General features: G+C 38.4%; 1 protein-coding gene across 2 annotated transcripts in view; it reads left to right on the forward strand.

Moving 5' to 3' along the window:
• FHIP1A (FHF complex subunit HOOK interacting protein 1A) overlaps positions 1 to 17,598 on the forward strand; it is a 95,860-nt gene that overhangs the window by 42,571 nt on the left and 35,691 nt on the right. The window contains exons 1-3 of one of the 2 annotated variants that reach the window (XM_069855698.1): positions 6,348 to 6,448; positions 12,908 to 13,140; positions 14,525 to 15,151. In XM_069855698.1, coding sequence (XP_069711799.1) covers positions 13,039 to 13,140; positions 14,525 to 15,151 — 729 coding nt within the window. In that variant the 5' untranslated portion in view covers positions 6,348 to 6,448; positions 12,908 to 13,038. Of the gene's footprint in view, positions 1 to 6,347; positions 6,449 to 12,907; positions 13,141 to 14,524; positions 15,152 to 17,598 lie in introns of those variants that run through there. The other variant, XM_069855697.1, reaches the window with a different exon arrangement.

Genomic DNA, 17,598 nt, shown 5'->3' on the forward strand with positions numbered 1-17,598 from the left:
AAGAACAACCTGCTGATGGGTGGAACCTGTGCTTTCCCATGGCCAAAGAAGTCTCCTTAGGTGTTACAAAATTAGATGGGAGAGGTTGTGGTTTGACTTTTGGTTATCTGTACCAACAAGCATTCCACCTAAGGCTGGCATCCAACTGTCACCTTTACTAGGCTTTCAGTATTGATCATTCCAAGTGTTAAAAAGTTTGAATAGTAATTAAATGTTATACTAGTTTCTGATATTTACCTTACCTTTTAGTAGATATTTTTCTCCTGCAGAATTTGTGAAGTTCTGTGTTTTTCAGAGCACTCCGTTTATAAGATGTATAGTCTTCATTGGCAATTCAGAAAGGGCTATTATTTACCTTCCTTTACCCTCCAGGGTGTGAAAGTTGGTAATTCATCTTCATTCTTCCCTGGACTAGAAAGACACCTGTGTTTCTGTTCATGTTTTCCCAAAAGTTCAAAGGTAAGACTGAAAAAATTACACAGAATTGCTATGAAAGTGTCAGATTATCTGGATTTTTTTTTTTCATATTGTCCCCTCGATTATTGAGCAGTTTCTTTTTTTTGCGTGCTGCCAACAAGTCTGAGAAGTATTGTATAGACTGTAAATGTTTCCCTTTTTGCCAGTGTGTTCATAGGTCTCATTTTCCAGGGAAAATGGTAACAAGAATGAAAGATACTGTAATGTTTCGAGTTGCAGAAGTGGTGGTGCAAGAGTGTTACAAATTTTTGTGGTGCAGGAGTGTTACAAATTTTTGTAGTAGAGTAGACTTGTGTTATGAGATCAGAGATGAAGAATTAATTTCTGCTTTACAAAAGAGGCAGCTTAACACCCTTAATATGACAAAAATAATTGCATTCCTCTGAAAGCTGGAGAAGCTGAGAGGGAAAAACATCTGCCACCTGCGTAAGATGCAATGAAACTGAATAGAAATGGAAATATAAATTCAATAATATGGGGATTTTTTTTTATGCTCTAAACTTAATAAAAATGCCAATAATCAACTTTTGATTTTGCTGTTTACCATATGTATTAAAAGCAAAAATTCCAATGTATGTATAGGAAGACATGATCTGTCAAAGTCCACTCAACTTGCAAATCCATCCTAATATTTTTAAATGAGGGTGTAACTGTGGGAGGAGAGTTTGTTAGTTGGTTGGGGTTTTTTTTCATAGATCTGCACTCACAGGTATGGGAACTGTTATTGTATTGAGTTTTTTGTGGTTATTGACTTTGCAATAGGAATTAATATCAAATGAGTCTTCAGCTTCTGCATATCTGCATTGAGTCAGAATAGAAAGAGAGAGGGCGAGCAGCATTTCTGTGTGGTCTTCTATGAGACCAAGCATGTAGGGGTTTTTGTGTTATCAGAATGGGGAGCTGGAGGGATAAGATAGGATTTTGTAATGAGTGCTTGGTTTGCCTTTTTTTCCTTTTCTTTTTCTTCCTTGTTCTTCAGTGAACATTGGGCTCTAGAGATTTGTGGGTCTCATCTTAAACAGTAATGTTTATTCAGTCATTTTACCCATATTTGGCAATTGATAGTCACAAAAACAAAATGAAAAAGGATTTTGCAAGTGCTGTTCTCTCTGCCAAGCCTGGAACATAATTTAGGACAAAGGGAGTTCAGTTGTTTCTGGAGCTTTCCCCAAGCTACGTTGCAAATGTCTGATGCAAACAATGTTGGTTCACACAGTGTTTTGGTTTTTTTCTATTCAAAAGTACATTTATCTTCAAAAGTGTCAATCCACTAAATATAGCAATCTATCGCAACCCCTTACCTAATGTCAGGCCATACATAGTACATAGGGTGAGATACAAAAACAACCTTTCAGGCTTTGTAGCTTAAGTTTACTAGGTTTGAGAAGTAATTTGTAGTGGGCTTCTGCTGTCCTACGGTGCAATGAAACAGTTGTCTTGAAGCTGTGTAACAATATGTTTTTGCTCATTCCCTTCATTCATTAGTTCATCATGTCACTTCAGAGTGTAGGTTATCACTTCAGAGTGTAGGAAATAATGTTGACTTGGTGGATAACTGTCAGAGGGTGGTAATTCTCTCCAGGATGAGTAGTTTCAGTTAATCATGTGCAGAAAGATAAATGACAGGTTCAAGTCATCTAATCAATTATTATAGTCCCTGCACTATAATGAACATTTTAAGCAGTATGACAGGGTTTTATTGTGTTGTAGATAGCTACCTAAATTTATATAGAGTTATAAAACCATTGTTCTTCCAGGGCAAAAACAACTTTGTATTGTGAATGAAACCCTGGGTGGAGAAATAAATATGCATCTAGAGTATTATGCTAAAAACAACACAATATCCATTCTATACCTAACAGTTTGATTTTATGGCATATTCTGCTCTTTTCAGAGCTTTTAATTCAAAGGAGGCAGATAAAGAGAATTAACATGTGCATGTGAACAAGAGAGAGAAATTCCATCTGACAGTGAACATACCCTCTGGGGTGACAGTGGTCTGGGGAAACTTGTTGGTTAGTTTGGTTTATTGATCAAGCAATCAGGATAATCTTAATGATTATTGTGCTTGAACTGTATTTGGAACCTGCAGAATCACCTGAGAATTTGGAAATAATAAAAAATAAATGTTTATGGCTTCTTTATCATGAAATGTGAAATGTTTAGAATATGCTTGTATTTGCATTTTGTTGTGGGTTAGCACTGAAAGCATGCATATAGTCTTTAATGTCACTTTGTAGACTTGAGAACATTATTCTTGGGCTTCTTACGCTTATTATAATGAGTAGCTTGACACGTTATACAAATCACTTGAAAAATTGTCTTACATATTATTGCTGTAGCCATAAAATATATAGCTTAATCTTGTTTTCTGTAATCTACATATGATAATTACAGGTATATTGATAACATTTTTCTAGGCCAGCTTTCTCTCGGGAAAGTCATATTTCTATTCTGTATGCTAGTGTTCTGAAAACACTTTTAAGTCTACAGAGTATAGAGTCTTCTACTGCTTTGCTGGTCTCATTCATCTTCCTGTCAAGAAGGTTTTCTAGAGAGGCAGCTTAATAATTTCCTATGGATTTATTTTATACTTTTATCTATAGAGGCTGTTTTACTTTTCTCAAAATAAACTTTAAAAAAGAAAAGGTCCACTCATTTCAGCATTACAGTGGTTTTCCTAAATTATGTTGGGGCCAAGTTTGTATATCTCACAGATGTCAGAATTATCTTGGAAAGCAAAAATGATGTTGCAGATTGCATGGATCATTTTGATTTCTTTCTTCCACCAGCATAACCAGAAAAAAGTTGCTTCTGTTAAACGTATGCTTGCTAACGTGTTTCTCTGTCTCACTCCTGGATAATAATAAATTTTGAAATAATCCCTGTACAAATTCTCAGTAGAGATGGGGAGGTTGGCAACAACTGTTGTTTCTCAATAATTCACTTCAATTGTGACAAAACAAAATTACTAGTGTAGACACAGCAGCTGATATCTGCAATTCCTCTATAAATCAAGGAATGGAAGGTAGCTTTCATTCAGTTACGTGTGCTGTGCCCCTTGGGGTTGTTATGTTTCTCTTTGAAACTTGATATGAAGGCATATTCACAATATCAAGTTTTAAACTGAGTTTTGTTTTGCTTGTAATGCCTACTTCCTATAGTACAACACCAAACACCTTGGTCTATGGGCCTCAGACGTTTTAATTACTTGGTTTTCTATGGAAACATGCTTTTCGTGGGTCAGCAATTTTGGTGGCGATTTGGGAACAAACCAGCAAACTTAAAGTCTTTGAATTGATTTCAGTTTGACACTTGCCTTCAGTATATAGGTAGAAATGAACTTTTCTGAGCTGCTATTTCTAATTTTTTTTTCTAGTTTAGTTTAAGGTTTTATTATCCCGTTTGCAGCAGTTGTCTCCTAGTAGCAGACAAGATACCCCAGTCTGTGCATGAGTGCTACTAAGAATAGACAGTTATCTATCTTTGATTTTAAGAACTCTAGCTGCTATTGTATTCCTAAGTTCTTAACCAACACAATCTCTGTTTTGAACCACTAATGGTTACTGGATTTTTGCCTTTCTGTAGCAGGCCAAATGTGAGGAGATCAAATACAACAGAGAAATAAGTTTATTACTTATCTCTCTCTAAAAGGAACTCCCAGCCTCCCTCGCCTTCCCAGTTACTCCTGCACAACAGATACGGGGCTCTGGAACTTGAGGGCCAGGCAAATGAGGATGTAGGTGAAGGTCCATCCAGTGCGTTTGCCTAGTGTGAGTCAGCCAGCCCCACAATTTACGGCTGCCTTTGTTAAGAAAAAAAGGAGAGTAGTTGTTGTAGGCATTTTCATTCTGAGGGAGATGGAGTATGTGGACCAGAACTATCCCACAGGGAAGTCTGCTGCCTCCCGGGGCCCAGGTTTGAGCTGTTACTAGGAAACTCCCTGGTCTGGTTTGGCATTGTGATTATTACCCTCTATTGGGCATGCAGCTTGGCATTGATGAAGTTGCAAAGTCCAAAAGCAATCAAAGAGGACTTCAGGGCAGTGAGGCTCTTGGTTGAAGGATCAGGAGCCCAAGAAGTGTTTCTCAATCCTGTCAGTGGCAGGGAAGAATACTGAAAGGAACAGGAAAACTTGCCTGATTAACACATGGCTCAGAGGCTGGTGCCATCGGTGGAATTTTTTTTTTTTTATCATAGGGAGGTTTACTCAGCACCTGGCCTGCTGCCAACAGATGGAGTTCAGCTGTTTCAAAGAGGGAAATGGATTCTTGCTTATGAGTTGGCAGGGCTTATCAAGAGGGCATTAAACTAGACTTGAAGTGGGAAGGGAATATAGCCAGTCTCGCTGGAGATGAGCCTAGGGCTTGCATGCCAATGTTGGGGGTAAAATCAATAGCACAGCTCAAGTGAATCTACACCAATGTACATAGGCAACAAAGGCAACAAACAGGAGGGACTGGAAGCCATTGTACAGCAGGAGTGCTATGATTTGGTTGCCACCACAGAAACATTGTGGGATGACTCGCACAACTAGAGTGCTGCAGTGGATGGTTGATGCTCTACAGAAGGGATAGAAAAGGAAGGAGAAGCAGTGTGGTGGCTCTGTATGTTAGGGAGCAGTTGGATTTGATGATCTTTGCAGTCTTTCCCAGCTTAAAGGTTTCTGTGATTGTAGCAAGTCATACCACTAGAACTGCAACCTTATTTTTTCCTCAGATTTGTGACCTAGGGATATGACTCTGTAGTTCATTCCTCCTGGGATTTTGCAAAAGTAGCGTCAGCGATTGTATGCTCTTTAGTTCCAGTGAAATGGCCTGTGTGCGAATGCATGTGGTAGATGAACATGCCCTGTGGCGTATCAGTTAAATAGCGCCCTCCTTGAGGAGGTCAAGATCTTTGTCAAGTATTCTGCTTTGTTTAATTACTGTTTTCTTCAGCAATTGCTGCCATTCTCTAGCTTTGGAAATAAGCCCTTTGATGAATAGTCTTTGCTGATTATCTCTGTACCTTTCTAGACCCACTGTGTATAATTTTAGCCTAACCCATCAATGTGTGTTGGACCATACTGCCTAACTGGCCTCTCCATTCTTTCATTGTGGCTGACTTATGCAGCAGAAGTCTCTGAAGTTTTCTGGAATTTGACTTGGCCTGCATGCCTGAGCTACTGGTGTGAGCTGATCCCATTGCTTACCCTTGAAGCACGCACATTTATGTCACCGCAGCACTGTTGAACTGAGGCTCTCAGGTGTGCCTCTTGCCTGTCCCTATTGCTGTACTTACTATGGGGAATTGCCCATTCATCTGTTTGTATTTGTTTAATGCTGTAACCTGGATCCCCTAACATATAATACTGTAGATCACATGAAGAGGTTAGTGGTACCCTGATTAGTTGTCTGAGCTGATGTGAATCTGTAATAAACGTGTGAGTAGTGTAGCTCCCTGGAGATTCAAAAGAAGATGAAATGTGTTTTTTAACTGCATCAGGCTCACTGTAAATGGGACAGTAAGATTTTTGTCTCATTATAAAACATATTGTGTGTAGTTTCTCTTATGAGATAGATCTTGTTAGGCAGTCTCTACAGGCACTAGTCACAAGACGATCTTACTTTCATGTTAGCAGGTTGGATTAAATTGTGCTTGATGAGAACAGATTGATACTTTGATTAACTACATTGCTTTACAATTTGTAGTGACTTGTTCCCTGTTAGGATTTTAAGCAGACAGCTTTATCAGTGTAAAACATATTTTCTCCCACGCACATACGGAAGGCATAGGGTCTTTGCAGATACTGGGTAGAAAAGATAGATTGAAGAAAGCTGACTAAATGTGAAATGTTGCTTGAGAAAGACAAAGGACAGGATAACTGGTGGACTGCAGCACTGAAACATGAAAGAACAAATGAAGGAGGAAGGTAATTCAGTAGTTAGAACTGTTCCTGAAGTGATCTGCTGCAGTTTTCTTGCTGAAGGTGAGTAGTACTCATCTTTCTGAAGATGAGTAGTATTTAACCAAAAAGAGGGTCTTATGACACAGTGGCTTTTAACCACTGGCATTTTCTCAGTTGCCTACCACAGAACTACTGCTCTCCAGAGCGAAAGCTGTAATCCTTCTGCATTCTGATGGTGAATGTGTAGGATCATTAAGGGTGAGGATGTGACTGTTCTTCATAGGCTTTTCTTTCATAGCAAAATTTACCACAAGCAGGATATATGCTTTCCTTTGAAAGGATTGATGTCTTCCTTTGAAACGCTTTTGTTAATAAAATTTAAACCTTCTGCTTGATCATAGTCTCCAATGAAAAGCTGATAAATTTATGCAGAAGGCTTTCTTTTCAATCAAAACCAAACAAACCCTGAACAAGGCCCCTTTTAAGCTGGAACTACGTTGAAGCATGAGAAAATTTGCTACTTGTTTTCTCCTACCCTCCCTCATCCACTTATCAGAGACATTATTGCACAGCTATGTATAAGACCATATGATTTTCCTCTGCTTCTTTGAAATTTGATTTCAAGCTGCTTTATGCCACACTGATCCATGAAAATGTTTTGATATATGCTGTTTCTCTCACTGCCATTGAGGCTTCTTATTCATCTCTACCTTGTCTCTTGTGTACCTGGACTGACAGGGTGGAGATCTGTGGCTGGTAGAGCAAAAGCATGCAGTATCTGATAATAGAGTTATGCTTGTGTTCAGTAACTGTTGGAGAAAACAGCATCTTAGCGTTTCAACAGAAGAAAACCTTGTTAATTAAATTGCAGAGTGTGGCAGCATATTTTGTCTACCTTACTGTATTAGGCAGTGTATCTTTTGTCTGTATGTTGTGCATTGCCTGGGAAGCCCCAGTCCTGCAAATTTCTATGCTACTTTTTTAATTCAAAATTGAAACTTTTGAAAAGATACTCCAGCGGGACTAGCCTTCACAAGCGATTCTCTGCTGGGCTGTTCTCCCAGTATACTTTGCAGTCAAGTAAGTACTTCTGTTGAATGGGGAGTTGAGCCTTGTAAGTCAGCTGTAGAAAATAGGGTTGATGATTTACAGACTTCTGAAGGAAAACTGAAAGCAGATATCCTCCATGAGTCCAATGACTGGGTCTCAATCTCATAGTTAATCTAAAGCTACTTAGAGCAGTTGTGGCTTGCTGCTTTTTTTTTTTTTTTTTTTAAACTGGAAATACGTTGAATTGTGCTAAAGTCTTCTGCTGTTTTCCAACCCCATTCACTTACCAGAGACTGCACAGATGCAGTTATAGACCCGTATATGCAACTGTTTAACTTTCTCTGCTGCTGCTTAGGGAGATGTGCATGCTAGCATGTTTGTGTATGCAACAGTTGACCAGATCTGCAGTAAAAAAATCCCAACTGACTAACCAAGCCTACACTGAAAGCAGGAGCAAATTAGTTGCCTGGTTTCGAAGGCTGTTGTCCAGTTACACAGAGAATATAGGGAGATAGTGGCTTCTCTCTTTGAACCTCAGTTCCTCGTGTGTGTGATGTGTACCCTGGTGCTTCTTGTTCACGTAGGGATTGTTAAATATATAAAACTTTGTTGGTAGGGGCAGGTTCCTTGTGTAGAAGAGGAGGGATTAGAGAAAAAGGTTTTGCCGGTATAGGCAATAGGAATAGCACTAGAAGGCATATGTAAGTGGACTTGGCTTTGTAATAGGGTTAAATGACTCATAGATAAGATACGTTTGGATTCTGAAAAGATTTAGCTGCTAAAAAGGTTTTTTGTTATTGTACAGCAGGATCAAAACATTAAACTGAGCCACAGTTTTTGGAAGTAGAACCTGGAATGGACTGCAGGAAAGGTGAATTTGCAGCTGTCAGGACTATCAAACGATGGAGTAATATGTTGATCAGGATTTAGCTGAGAAAAAAGGCTAAATTACTGTAAAAGATTAACCAGGAACTGATTAAAATAAAATGTTACTTTTGTTCTTAGTGGCCCCCAAGTTCACTTCTATCCCTTCCTCCATGAAGCTGTGTTTTAAAAATGAATGTTTCTCACCTGTGGACTCTGTTTGATCAGGTTATTTGTCCTGTTTAATTGGAGTTTTCCTTCACAGGGAATAATGTGATGTTGCAGTTTCTGTGGCACGTTTGCTCTTGCAAAATAATCAAGAAAACCTACTAATCTAGCAACAAAATCTGCTTACCGCAAGTATAGTGAATATATTCTTTCTACTGCTGCTGTAACTCAGGCATACTAATTTTAGATTGATATGTATCTTAAAAGATAGCATCTCTTCCAATTCAGTTACCTTTCTTTTCTAAATAGGTACACTGTTTTTAAGATCTACTTTGTGACCACTTAAGTTGTCAAAAGCTTTGTATGCTTTTTGAAACACTATTACAGAGTTTGAAGTCATTGAAGCCTACACAATCTATTAGTGTTTTGTATTACTGAGGAAATCCCAGTGTCCCAAGATGCTTTCCAATCTGGAAATACTTGCTTCTTTAAGGGAATTGATTTGATCTTAGAAATATGACATATTTAATGTCTACTTGTTGCTGTCTTGTTACTTTTAAATTAGAAATTATTAAAAAGCCATAGTATTTGTCACTGTGAGAATGTCTGCATTCTCACACTACTCTTAGATTTCTGATCCAATAGCTGATCTAGATGCAAGTGAACTTATCCCTTGTCAACTTCACGTTTGCTGCAGGCAAGGTGTTTCAGCCAATTTTAATTTGGTATTTTTTTTTCTTCATTTGATGCTTTGTACAGCCTGTTTATGATGAGTTTGTGCAGTAGGAGTGAACGTTCAGAATGAACTGTTAGATTCAATTTCACTGAGATGTTATTGTTTGTCAGCAAAGGACAAATGATCTTTATTGTTAGTAAAGATGTCAGTGCCTTTAATCTCGTCTGTATGTGCAGTATGCTGTTAGGTGGAGGTTGTAGTTAGAGTACATAAATGCTAGAGATGAATTTGCCACTTTGCAGTTTGTCAGTCATTTACTTCCAAAGATCTTTATCAAGGCCTGGGGCAGTGTTTGTGCCTGTCATAACAAATATAATAAATGGACCGGGCAGGATATGTGTAACATCAGCTTGAGGGAAGCATCCTAAAACTTTTCTGTGGTTGATAGATAGATAGACGATTGTAGAGTCAGCAACATTCAAAACCCTTACTATTCAAATCTAGCATCATCTAATTCTGAAAAGGTCTGGTTTGTATCAAATTGGTGGCAGTTGTTAATAACCTGGGAACTCCTAGTGTTGTGTTATAGTTTAAGCGTGCCCAAATTGGGAGTATCTAATATCAAGAAGCTCGTGGAAGTCCTGGATAAATAATACCTTAGAGGACTTTATGCAGGATATGAGGGGATACATCTGCTTGTCTTGAAGACTTCTTTCAAAGGGACTCTGTTCTTTATATATGGTGGCTAGACTGATATATATCCTTGTGTAGGAAGAGATGTCCATGATACAAGTGCAGGCTGTAGCACGGGACTTGAGTGTTCAGTAACAAAGTGATGCTTATAAATTCTTACCTAAGTGTCAATAACTAAGTAGCACTTTTGTGGAAGAAGCTTTCCTACTGGACACACAAACATAACAGTGGGTCCGTCACTGGATATTTTGGCATCTTGCTGTACTTTGCGTGTGCGGTGAGAGATGTACTGTTTCCATTTGCCTTGGGTCTTCTCATAGCTGCCAAGAAGTAGGGTAGTATTTCAGGAGTCTGTAACAACTGAAGCACCAGTGTAGAACCTCTACCCCCCAAAAATATGTTTAGAGAGCTACAGAAGAAAAGCGTTTAAAGGAGGGTCTGATGGGGAGGGAATGCGTACTGTCTTGAAGTTTGTGGAGTAGTGTCTGAGGCTCGGATAGGAAATATGCATAAGGAAAAAAGAAAATTGTGAAGGCTAGAGAGGACAGAGAACTAGAACAGATTAGAGGAGAAGAGAGATTAACAGGTTAAACAGTTTTCAATTGCCTGTGTGTGGTACATCCTAGAGATCTGTGTGCATCTTGAGTCTTACATCCCTGATCTTTGATTTTTATTAGCATTTATAAAGAAAGACCTAATCTTCCTTATTGTTGTTTACTAGCTTAAATAGTGGAGGCTGATGTGAATTTTCTGATTCTACTCTTGACATCATACTGCTGACACAATTTATCTTGCGATATTAGGTGTGTAATATCTGTTTCTTTTATTTAAATTCATAAACAACATACAAAGTCTACATTGAAACAACCTCTAAGTTGTAAAGTCAAGCAACTCATAAATTCCAGAATTGAACTTGCCTCTGCTTTGCTAATTGAGTTTTCTTGCTGCATCTTATGATACCATCTTCAATTACAGGATCACATTAGTTCTTCCAAAGCTACTTGCTTCACATCATGTGCAGGACAGATCTGCTCTAAGGGTGAATCAGGGCTATGCAGTGAAGGTTGCTTTTGCCTGGCAGAGTCTGCTGAACTTTTACAGAAATGTAAAGATTTCTGTTTGAAGGAGAGGGCTGACAAAGAGGGAACTGGCAGGAAGTGGACAGGTTTGGGCTATTAGGTATGGTACTAGGCAAACTACTTAGAGCAGGCTTTTTCTAAATGGCTTCTAAGCATGTATGTGATTTTTGAGTGGGTTTTGCTAGAAATATTGAGCTCTCAGAGCTGCAAGCAAAAGTCACCAGAAGCTGTGCTTTTTACATACGATGGCCCCTACTTAACTCACTAATGATAAAGAAAAAAACCCCAGATCCTAGGCTTCTGAAGTTGAGTTCTCAAATTCACTCGGTACTTTGATCTCTATTACTTTATGATTTTTTTTTATTTCTTTTTTTTTTCTGTGCAGGAACATCAGTAATGTAGTAATACTGCTATTCATTTTTACGGGACTGCTAATGAAGTAGGAGTATACCGGTAGATGCCTTCAAGTAAATGAACGTGAGCTGAACTGTTGGGATGGACAGTGCTTGAAAGTGTAAGTCCAGCATGAGCATGGAAGGGATAGGCAGCTAAAAACTTGAGTGGAGTAATGAGACATGGAGTAGAGACACTTGGATGGTATTTCATAAAGGGTTTACTTCTGTTACCAGTGTTGTCTGGCTCTCATGAGCTAATTCTCACTGGTTTTGCACGTGCTCTCTAGAGTATCTCACTGCAGGTGGTTTATGATCTGGAGAGTAGCTTGTATGGAGTGCCAACTTTGTTCTGAAAGTAGTGTTCCCCAAACAGATAACCATCCAGGATTTATGCTGGCTTCTCCACACATGGACTATTTTATCTACAAAAAGAATGAACTACATTGTTTTAATTGGTTTGCATGAGAGTGTTTAGAAAATGTATAGGAAATGCAGTCTCTAATGAAAATAAAAATTTGCTATAGTTTACGTGAGCTGATGGAACTTCTAGTGCATTTGTTGTCTTTTAAACTCTTTGTATGTTGGTGTTGTGGAGGGATTTCTCTTGGTTTTATTATTTTTTTTTGGGGGGGGGAGAGTGGGGCAGAGGGGGGTTTATGGGGGTTTTGGTTTGTGGGCTTCTTGCAGGTTTTTTCGGGGCGTTGTTTTTTTGCTGTGGCCTAAAATGGAATTAAATTAAAAGCCTAATTAATTTGCAAAAAGGAGAATAAAAATGTAAAGCTCATAGAGTAAAATAAAGGTAAAACTGTGTCACTTAGATATTGGTGCTTGAGGGAATAATATGTTTTCTTAAGCCCTGCAAATAACTGGAAGATATCTGCCTTTGTTTCTTTTCAACTTTCTTCTGAATCTGTGCAACTGCTTTGATACTCGGATATCTAAGATATTAAATAATGATGAAAATAATGTTTCAATGTCTTGTTCTCATAGCCCTTTAATATGACATCTCAATTTATGTGACTTTAGATACATGAAAATTTTCTCTTTTGTTGTTTGGTTTTGGTTACTTCGGTGTTGATACAGGTGCATCCTTCTACTTGTATATGGTGTTCTACAGGTCTTTTCAACTGTTTATGATATGCTTTCTGACAGAAAACAGTATTTTAATTATATCTATGCATTGAAATATTGGTTTTAAAAATATAGAAATAACCTATACTTTTTTTTAACTGTATAGCCTGTGTGACATTAGTTACTAAACAACTCTGAAAAGAGCCATGGCTAGATGACAAAAATGCCATAATGAAAAACTAGAAATGTAGTGACATACGCATAAAAAGTTTACTGTGTGATCTTCTGTTATGCTTATTTATTTCAGTAGTGCGTTAATTCAATCACCAATCTCAAGAGTTTGAGCATTAGGAGTTGTTATCATGAGGAAAAGTTTGAGAAGATGGCTCCATGTAACAAGCTATAAGAAATTTCATCCTCAAATTGAATTAAAGGAAAAAAAGATTTTAGAGTTCTATTTAACTATGTTCTTTTTTGTTATCTAGTATAATTTGATGTGCATAGGTATATGTGTGTTTTGTTTTGTCTTGTCTTTCTTAAACAGATTACTGTGGATACCAAAGCTCAAAACATTTTGTCAGTATCATCATGATGCTTGAACATCTGTAGCTAACTACTGGATTTTCAAAAGAAATCCAACATGGCCTGGTTGGCTTGACCTTTGGAAAAATTATAATGTCCTCTGGAACCAGTATCAGCAAAAATCGGCAGGCTCTGAGCCTGCAGGGCGTTGACCCAGAAACATGCATGATAGTGTTTAGAACGCACTGGGCACAGGTAATGTTAATTAGTTTTATTGATTTGCAGTAGGCTGCATTAATAGGAATTTGCTTCATTCTTACTTCTGGGAAAATCCTGAATTGCTTTGGAACAAAGGTCTTTCATGCAGAATGTAATACATGACATTGAAACATTTTAAAATAGCAAGGTAATTGACCTTTTAAGGTATGGTTGGCCTTTACTAATCACACTTCAAACTCTAGATGTGCACCCAAAAGGGAAGTGGTAAGACATGGTAAAATATTGCAGAAGGCCTAGATCTTATTACTGGCTTTCCTAGTAATTCACTGTGACTTGGACCTTGTTGCAAACTTCTGTGCTTTCTTTTTAAGTGCTGGATAAGGCTTGCCTAGCTTTTGTAAAGTATGTTAGATGTGTGGTGCAAAGCTGTATGCAATGTTCATTATGGATAGATGTAGATTATGCAGTTCAGCACATTCTGAAAATTATTTGCATATCATCAGGATTATAACTGCTTTTAGGCCAAAGGTGTTTTGCTCTGTGCACCATAATATAAGGTCTTATTTGCTGTGGTTAAATCAATAAATATGAGTCTATGTAAAATTGATTTCTGTCATGCTACTTTTGCTGGGTTTTGGCTATCCTGAGAAGCAGGCCAGTCAAAAATTGGTGTTTGAGATGTGTCCAGTGTCAGAGGAGCCATTGTGCAAGAGCCTCCTTTTCTCACTTAACTCTAGTGATGCTGTCATGTTAAGGGAGGCACTGTTCCTTTGTGATTTTGTGGCAATTATCCCCCACAGAAGGACTAAAAATGGTTGTTTCATAGACAAGGAACCTCATTGATTGCATGCAGAACAGAATTTAATCCAGGGGTAAAAGCACTGGAATGACAATTGTTACCCAATCCTAAATCTCTGAGCGTTGCAAGAGTATGTGGGCATAAGTTGCCATTTAGTATCATATAAGATGTGGCAAGGAAAGATCAGCTCTGTGGGTTTCTGGCACTCTTGCTTCTGCCAGTCACCTGATATTGATACTCCTGAGCATGGTTACTCTAGCTGAAGAGCAGGCTCTTTGCTTTCAGTTCTCTGTGGCAAAGAAACTTAACTACAAACATCATGGAAACTCAGTTTCTGAAGGCTAGGGGAACTGTGTTTATTCATACTTAAGAGAACTCCAAGTTTTCAGCATTAGATCAAGTGGCAAATTTAGGTGCTTATAAAAGTGAACAAAAGCATTATATTTTTGGACTCTTACGTGCTAAATGAACTTTTACATTTAGAAAGCCTGACGGACAAAAGCAGCATAAAAAGTTTGGGCTTTTTATGTTAAGAATCTTGATTTTTTAAAAGTTTTTTTTCACTATAGGCATATTTTAAAAATTCAGTCAAATAACTATTCTGCATTTGTTTCTCTTTAGGTTCTGAAAATCCTAGAGAGGCATGATCCTTTGAAAAACACTCAAGCGAAGTATGGGGCAATCTCACCTGATGAGGCCAGCACTGTTCAGAATTATGTGGAGCACATGCTTTTCTTATTAATTGAAGAGCAAGCAAAGGATGCCTCGATGGGGCCTATTCTGGAGTTTGTGGTCTCAGAAAACGTCATGGAGAAGCTTTTCCTTTGGAGCCTACGGCGAGAGTTCACCGATGAGACAAAAATTGAGCAACTAAAAATGTATGAAATGCTAGTAACACAGTCTCATCAGCCTTTGCTACATCACAAGCCCATCTTGAAGCCTTTGATGATGTTACTGAGTTCCTGCTCAGGAACAACCTCTCCAACAGTGGAAATAGAGTTGGTCGTCCTCTTGAACCAGCTCTGCTCTATAATAGCCAAAGATCCCTCCATTTTAGAACTGTTTTTCCACACCAGTGAGGACCAAGGAGCTGCCAATTTCCTCATATTTTCCCTGCTGATTCCCTTCATCCATCGGGAAGGAACAGTAGGCCAACAGGCCCGTGATGCGTTGCTTTTCATAATGTCTCTGTCTGCAGAAAACAAAGTCGTTGCAAACCACATAGCAGAAAACACCTATTTTTGCCCAGTAAGTTGTTCTTAGTTTGTTTGATCTTAAATGCTAAGCTGTCACCCCTGTATTCTTATCATCCTTTTCAGGCATTTTACATAAAGATGTGTTGTAACACATTTGTTTCTGCTAACAGCTATTTCACAAACTGTAATACTGTTTAAAACAGCCCTACTGCCAAATGCAGTCTTGCTCCTTGTTGTCATACCAGTCTTGTGTTTTTGGGCCAGCACAAGTGTTTTTGCAGTCCCACACTGAACTGAATTGGGGAACTGATGGAAGTGATAGCAGAACTTGGTGTGAGGGAAACCTGTTCAGTCTCGCTGTGAGACTCGTGTGAGATTCTAGGGGTGAAGGGGGTGTGAAGTGGGAACAAAGTGCTCTGAAACTGTTGTTTCTTATGGCAGTGCTGGCTAAGGCAGGCTATGTTTGCCACACTGTAACGTCAGTTCAACAGTTCAAAAAATAAGTGTGAAAATAGTATGAGTGTTATAGAAACCTAATATTTTTGCAAGATAAAAGGGAGACTTTGTCTTTGTCACAGAATTGTATGTTTTTATGGCCATCTCGGGCAAACCACCATCTTGCTATGCTGAAATCTTTTACAAAACAGTAGTGTTGTGTTGTCAGAACTGGCAAATCAGTGTTGCTATGTGAACAGAAGACCTTTGCTGTTAAACAAGTAAATAATTTAACAAACAAAGCTGCTGTAGTGCAGTTTTAATGCTAAAGCAGAATGGACATCACAAGACCTGTTCCTTCACGCCATATTACAAAAATCATTGCGAGATCTGCAATGGGTGGGCTCAAAACCTGATAGAGTTCTGCAGAAAAGTGCTATCATGTACTGGTGTTGTGTCTGGTTCTTTTATCTTCTACATGGCTTGAGTTTTAGTTAAACAAATACCAGAAAAATTGGAGAGGAGCCTTACATAGCTGCTAAAGCAGAGAGTGTTAGAGCAGAAAACGCTGGAATGCCTGCCTTAAGCATTAGTGCCTGACACTTACTCCAGCCATAGGTTTCCATTTACTCTGAGATTAAGTCATTTGAGCAGTAGGGCAGGACCAGGGCCGGTTTTGCAGGTTAGAGGAGGCCTACAAGTTCCAAACCAAAACTTATAAATGGTTTCCTTTCAGTTGTGAATATTGCACTGAATTTCTTATGGCGAGAGACTCGAGTTGACCTTGTTGAATAGATGCTATGAATGATACGAACTTGATTCTCAGACTGTCCCTGAGACAGATACCATTTTTAGATCTGTGCTATAACTTCCATAATTACATCTTCCAATTAATTAAAAAAATAGAAGCCTTTTTACACTGAAGATAAAAGCCAACTATATTAACCTTCGAACAGCAGGGAGTCCTAATTGACAATCATTCTAATTAGGAAGGCTTCTTGTCAAAATATGCTAAAATCAGACTTTTCTGAACAGTAATGAGACTGGCCAAAGTCTATAATAAAACTTAGTGTAATGCCATAGAATTAACTCACTAGCACAAAATCTTTTTTGAATTTGAGTGTGGTGAGCTGAAGGAACAGGTTTTGTTCTGTGGAAGATTATGTAGGTGTCAGTGGCATTGCTGTATGTCATTCATCAGTATAGATGAGGCCTCAGCTACTCTGCACATCAGCTAGTGCAGTCCTGTGCTGGTAAGAGGAGCATTTGGGTGGCACTGTGTTGATGCTGCTTCTGATTCTGGGGCTGAGTTGATTGGTAGCATGTAAGGTTTTCCTTACCATGCCTTATTGCGTAGTATAGACATGCTCTGGAATGGGATCTGGCTCAAATATCTGCTTCCTCAGATACCTGAATTGGTGTTAGATCCTGTGCCAGAGTAAACCTGAAGTCTTCCTTGGTGCTATTTTTTGAGCTAGCAGCTTTTTAAAACTAGATTGCCCATGGTATTCAAAACTGTAGGCAAGTAAATTATAAGAATGGATAGAGACAAGGATGCAGTAAGATACATCAGTAACAAATATTTTTAACACAGAATGTCCAAATGTGCCACTGGGCAAAGATTTCTGATTCTACCGTATAATTTTTTTCATATTCTGATCTGAAAGTTTCCTGAATCTGATTGAAGGCATTTTCTGTTCAGCATTTCAGAAAACTATATTTCTAAAGAATTTTGAGCAGGGGTAGCATTTCAAGGTCTTTCCATTAAGTTTTGTATTTGTAAATACCTCGCAGCTTAGGAAAGCAAGTGTTAAGGCAGGAGGAGCTATGGCTCTGCAGTTTCCTTGAAAAATTGTGGCTGCACAGAGATAGAAAGGCTATGGATGTGGGAAGAAAGGGGAATATTAATAGGAAAGAATTGACCAGATAGCAATTAATCATATATTAACAATGCGTATTAATCATACAGTGTGTCTGGGATTGCAAATCCCATAGTCAGTTTCTTTTGTGAGTTAAGAGAAAATAAATAAGTCAAGGAGAATGGTTTGCAGGGAGACTCTTGAC

This window comes from Phaenicophaeus curvirostris, chromosome 4, assembly GCF_032191515.1.
Source record: "Phaenicophaeus curvirostris isolate KB17595 chromosome 4, BPBGC_Pcur_1.0, whole genome shotgun sequence".
Lineage (NCBI taxonomy): Eukaryota > Metazoa > Chordata > Aves > Cuculiformes > Cuculidae > Phaenicophaeus > Phaenicophaeus curvirostris.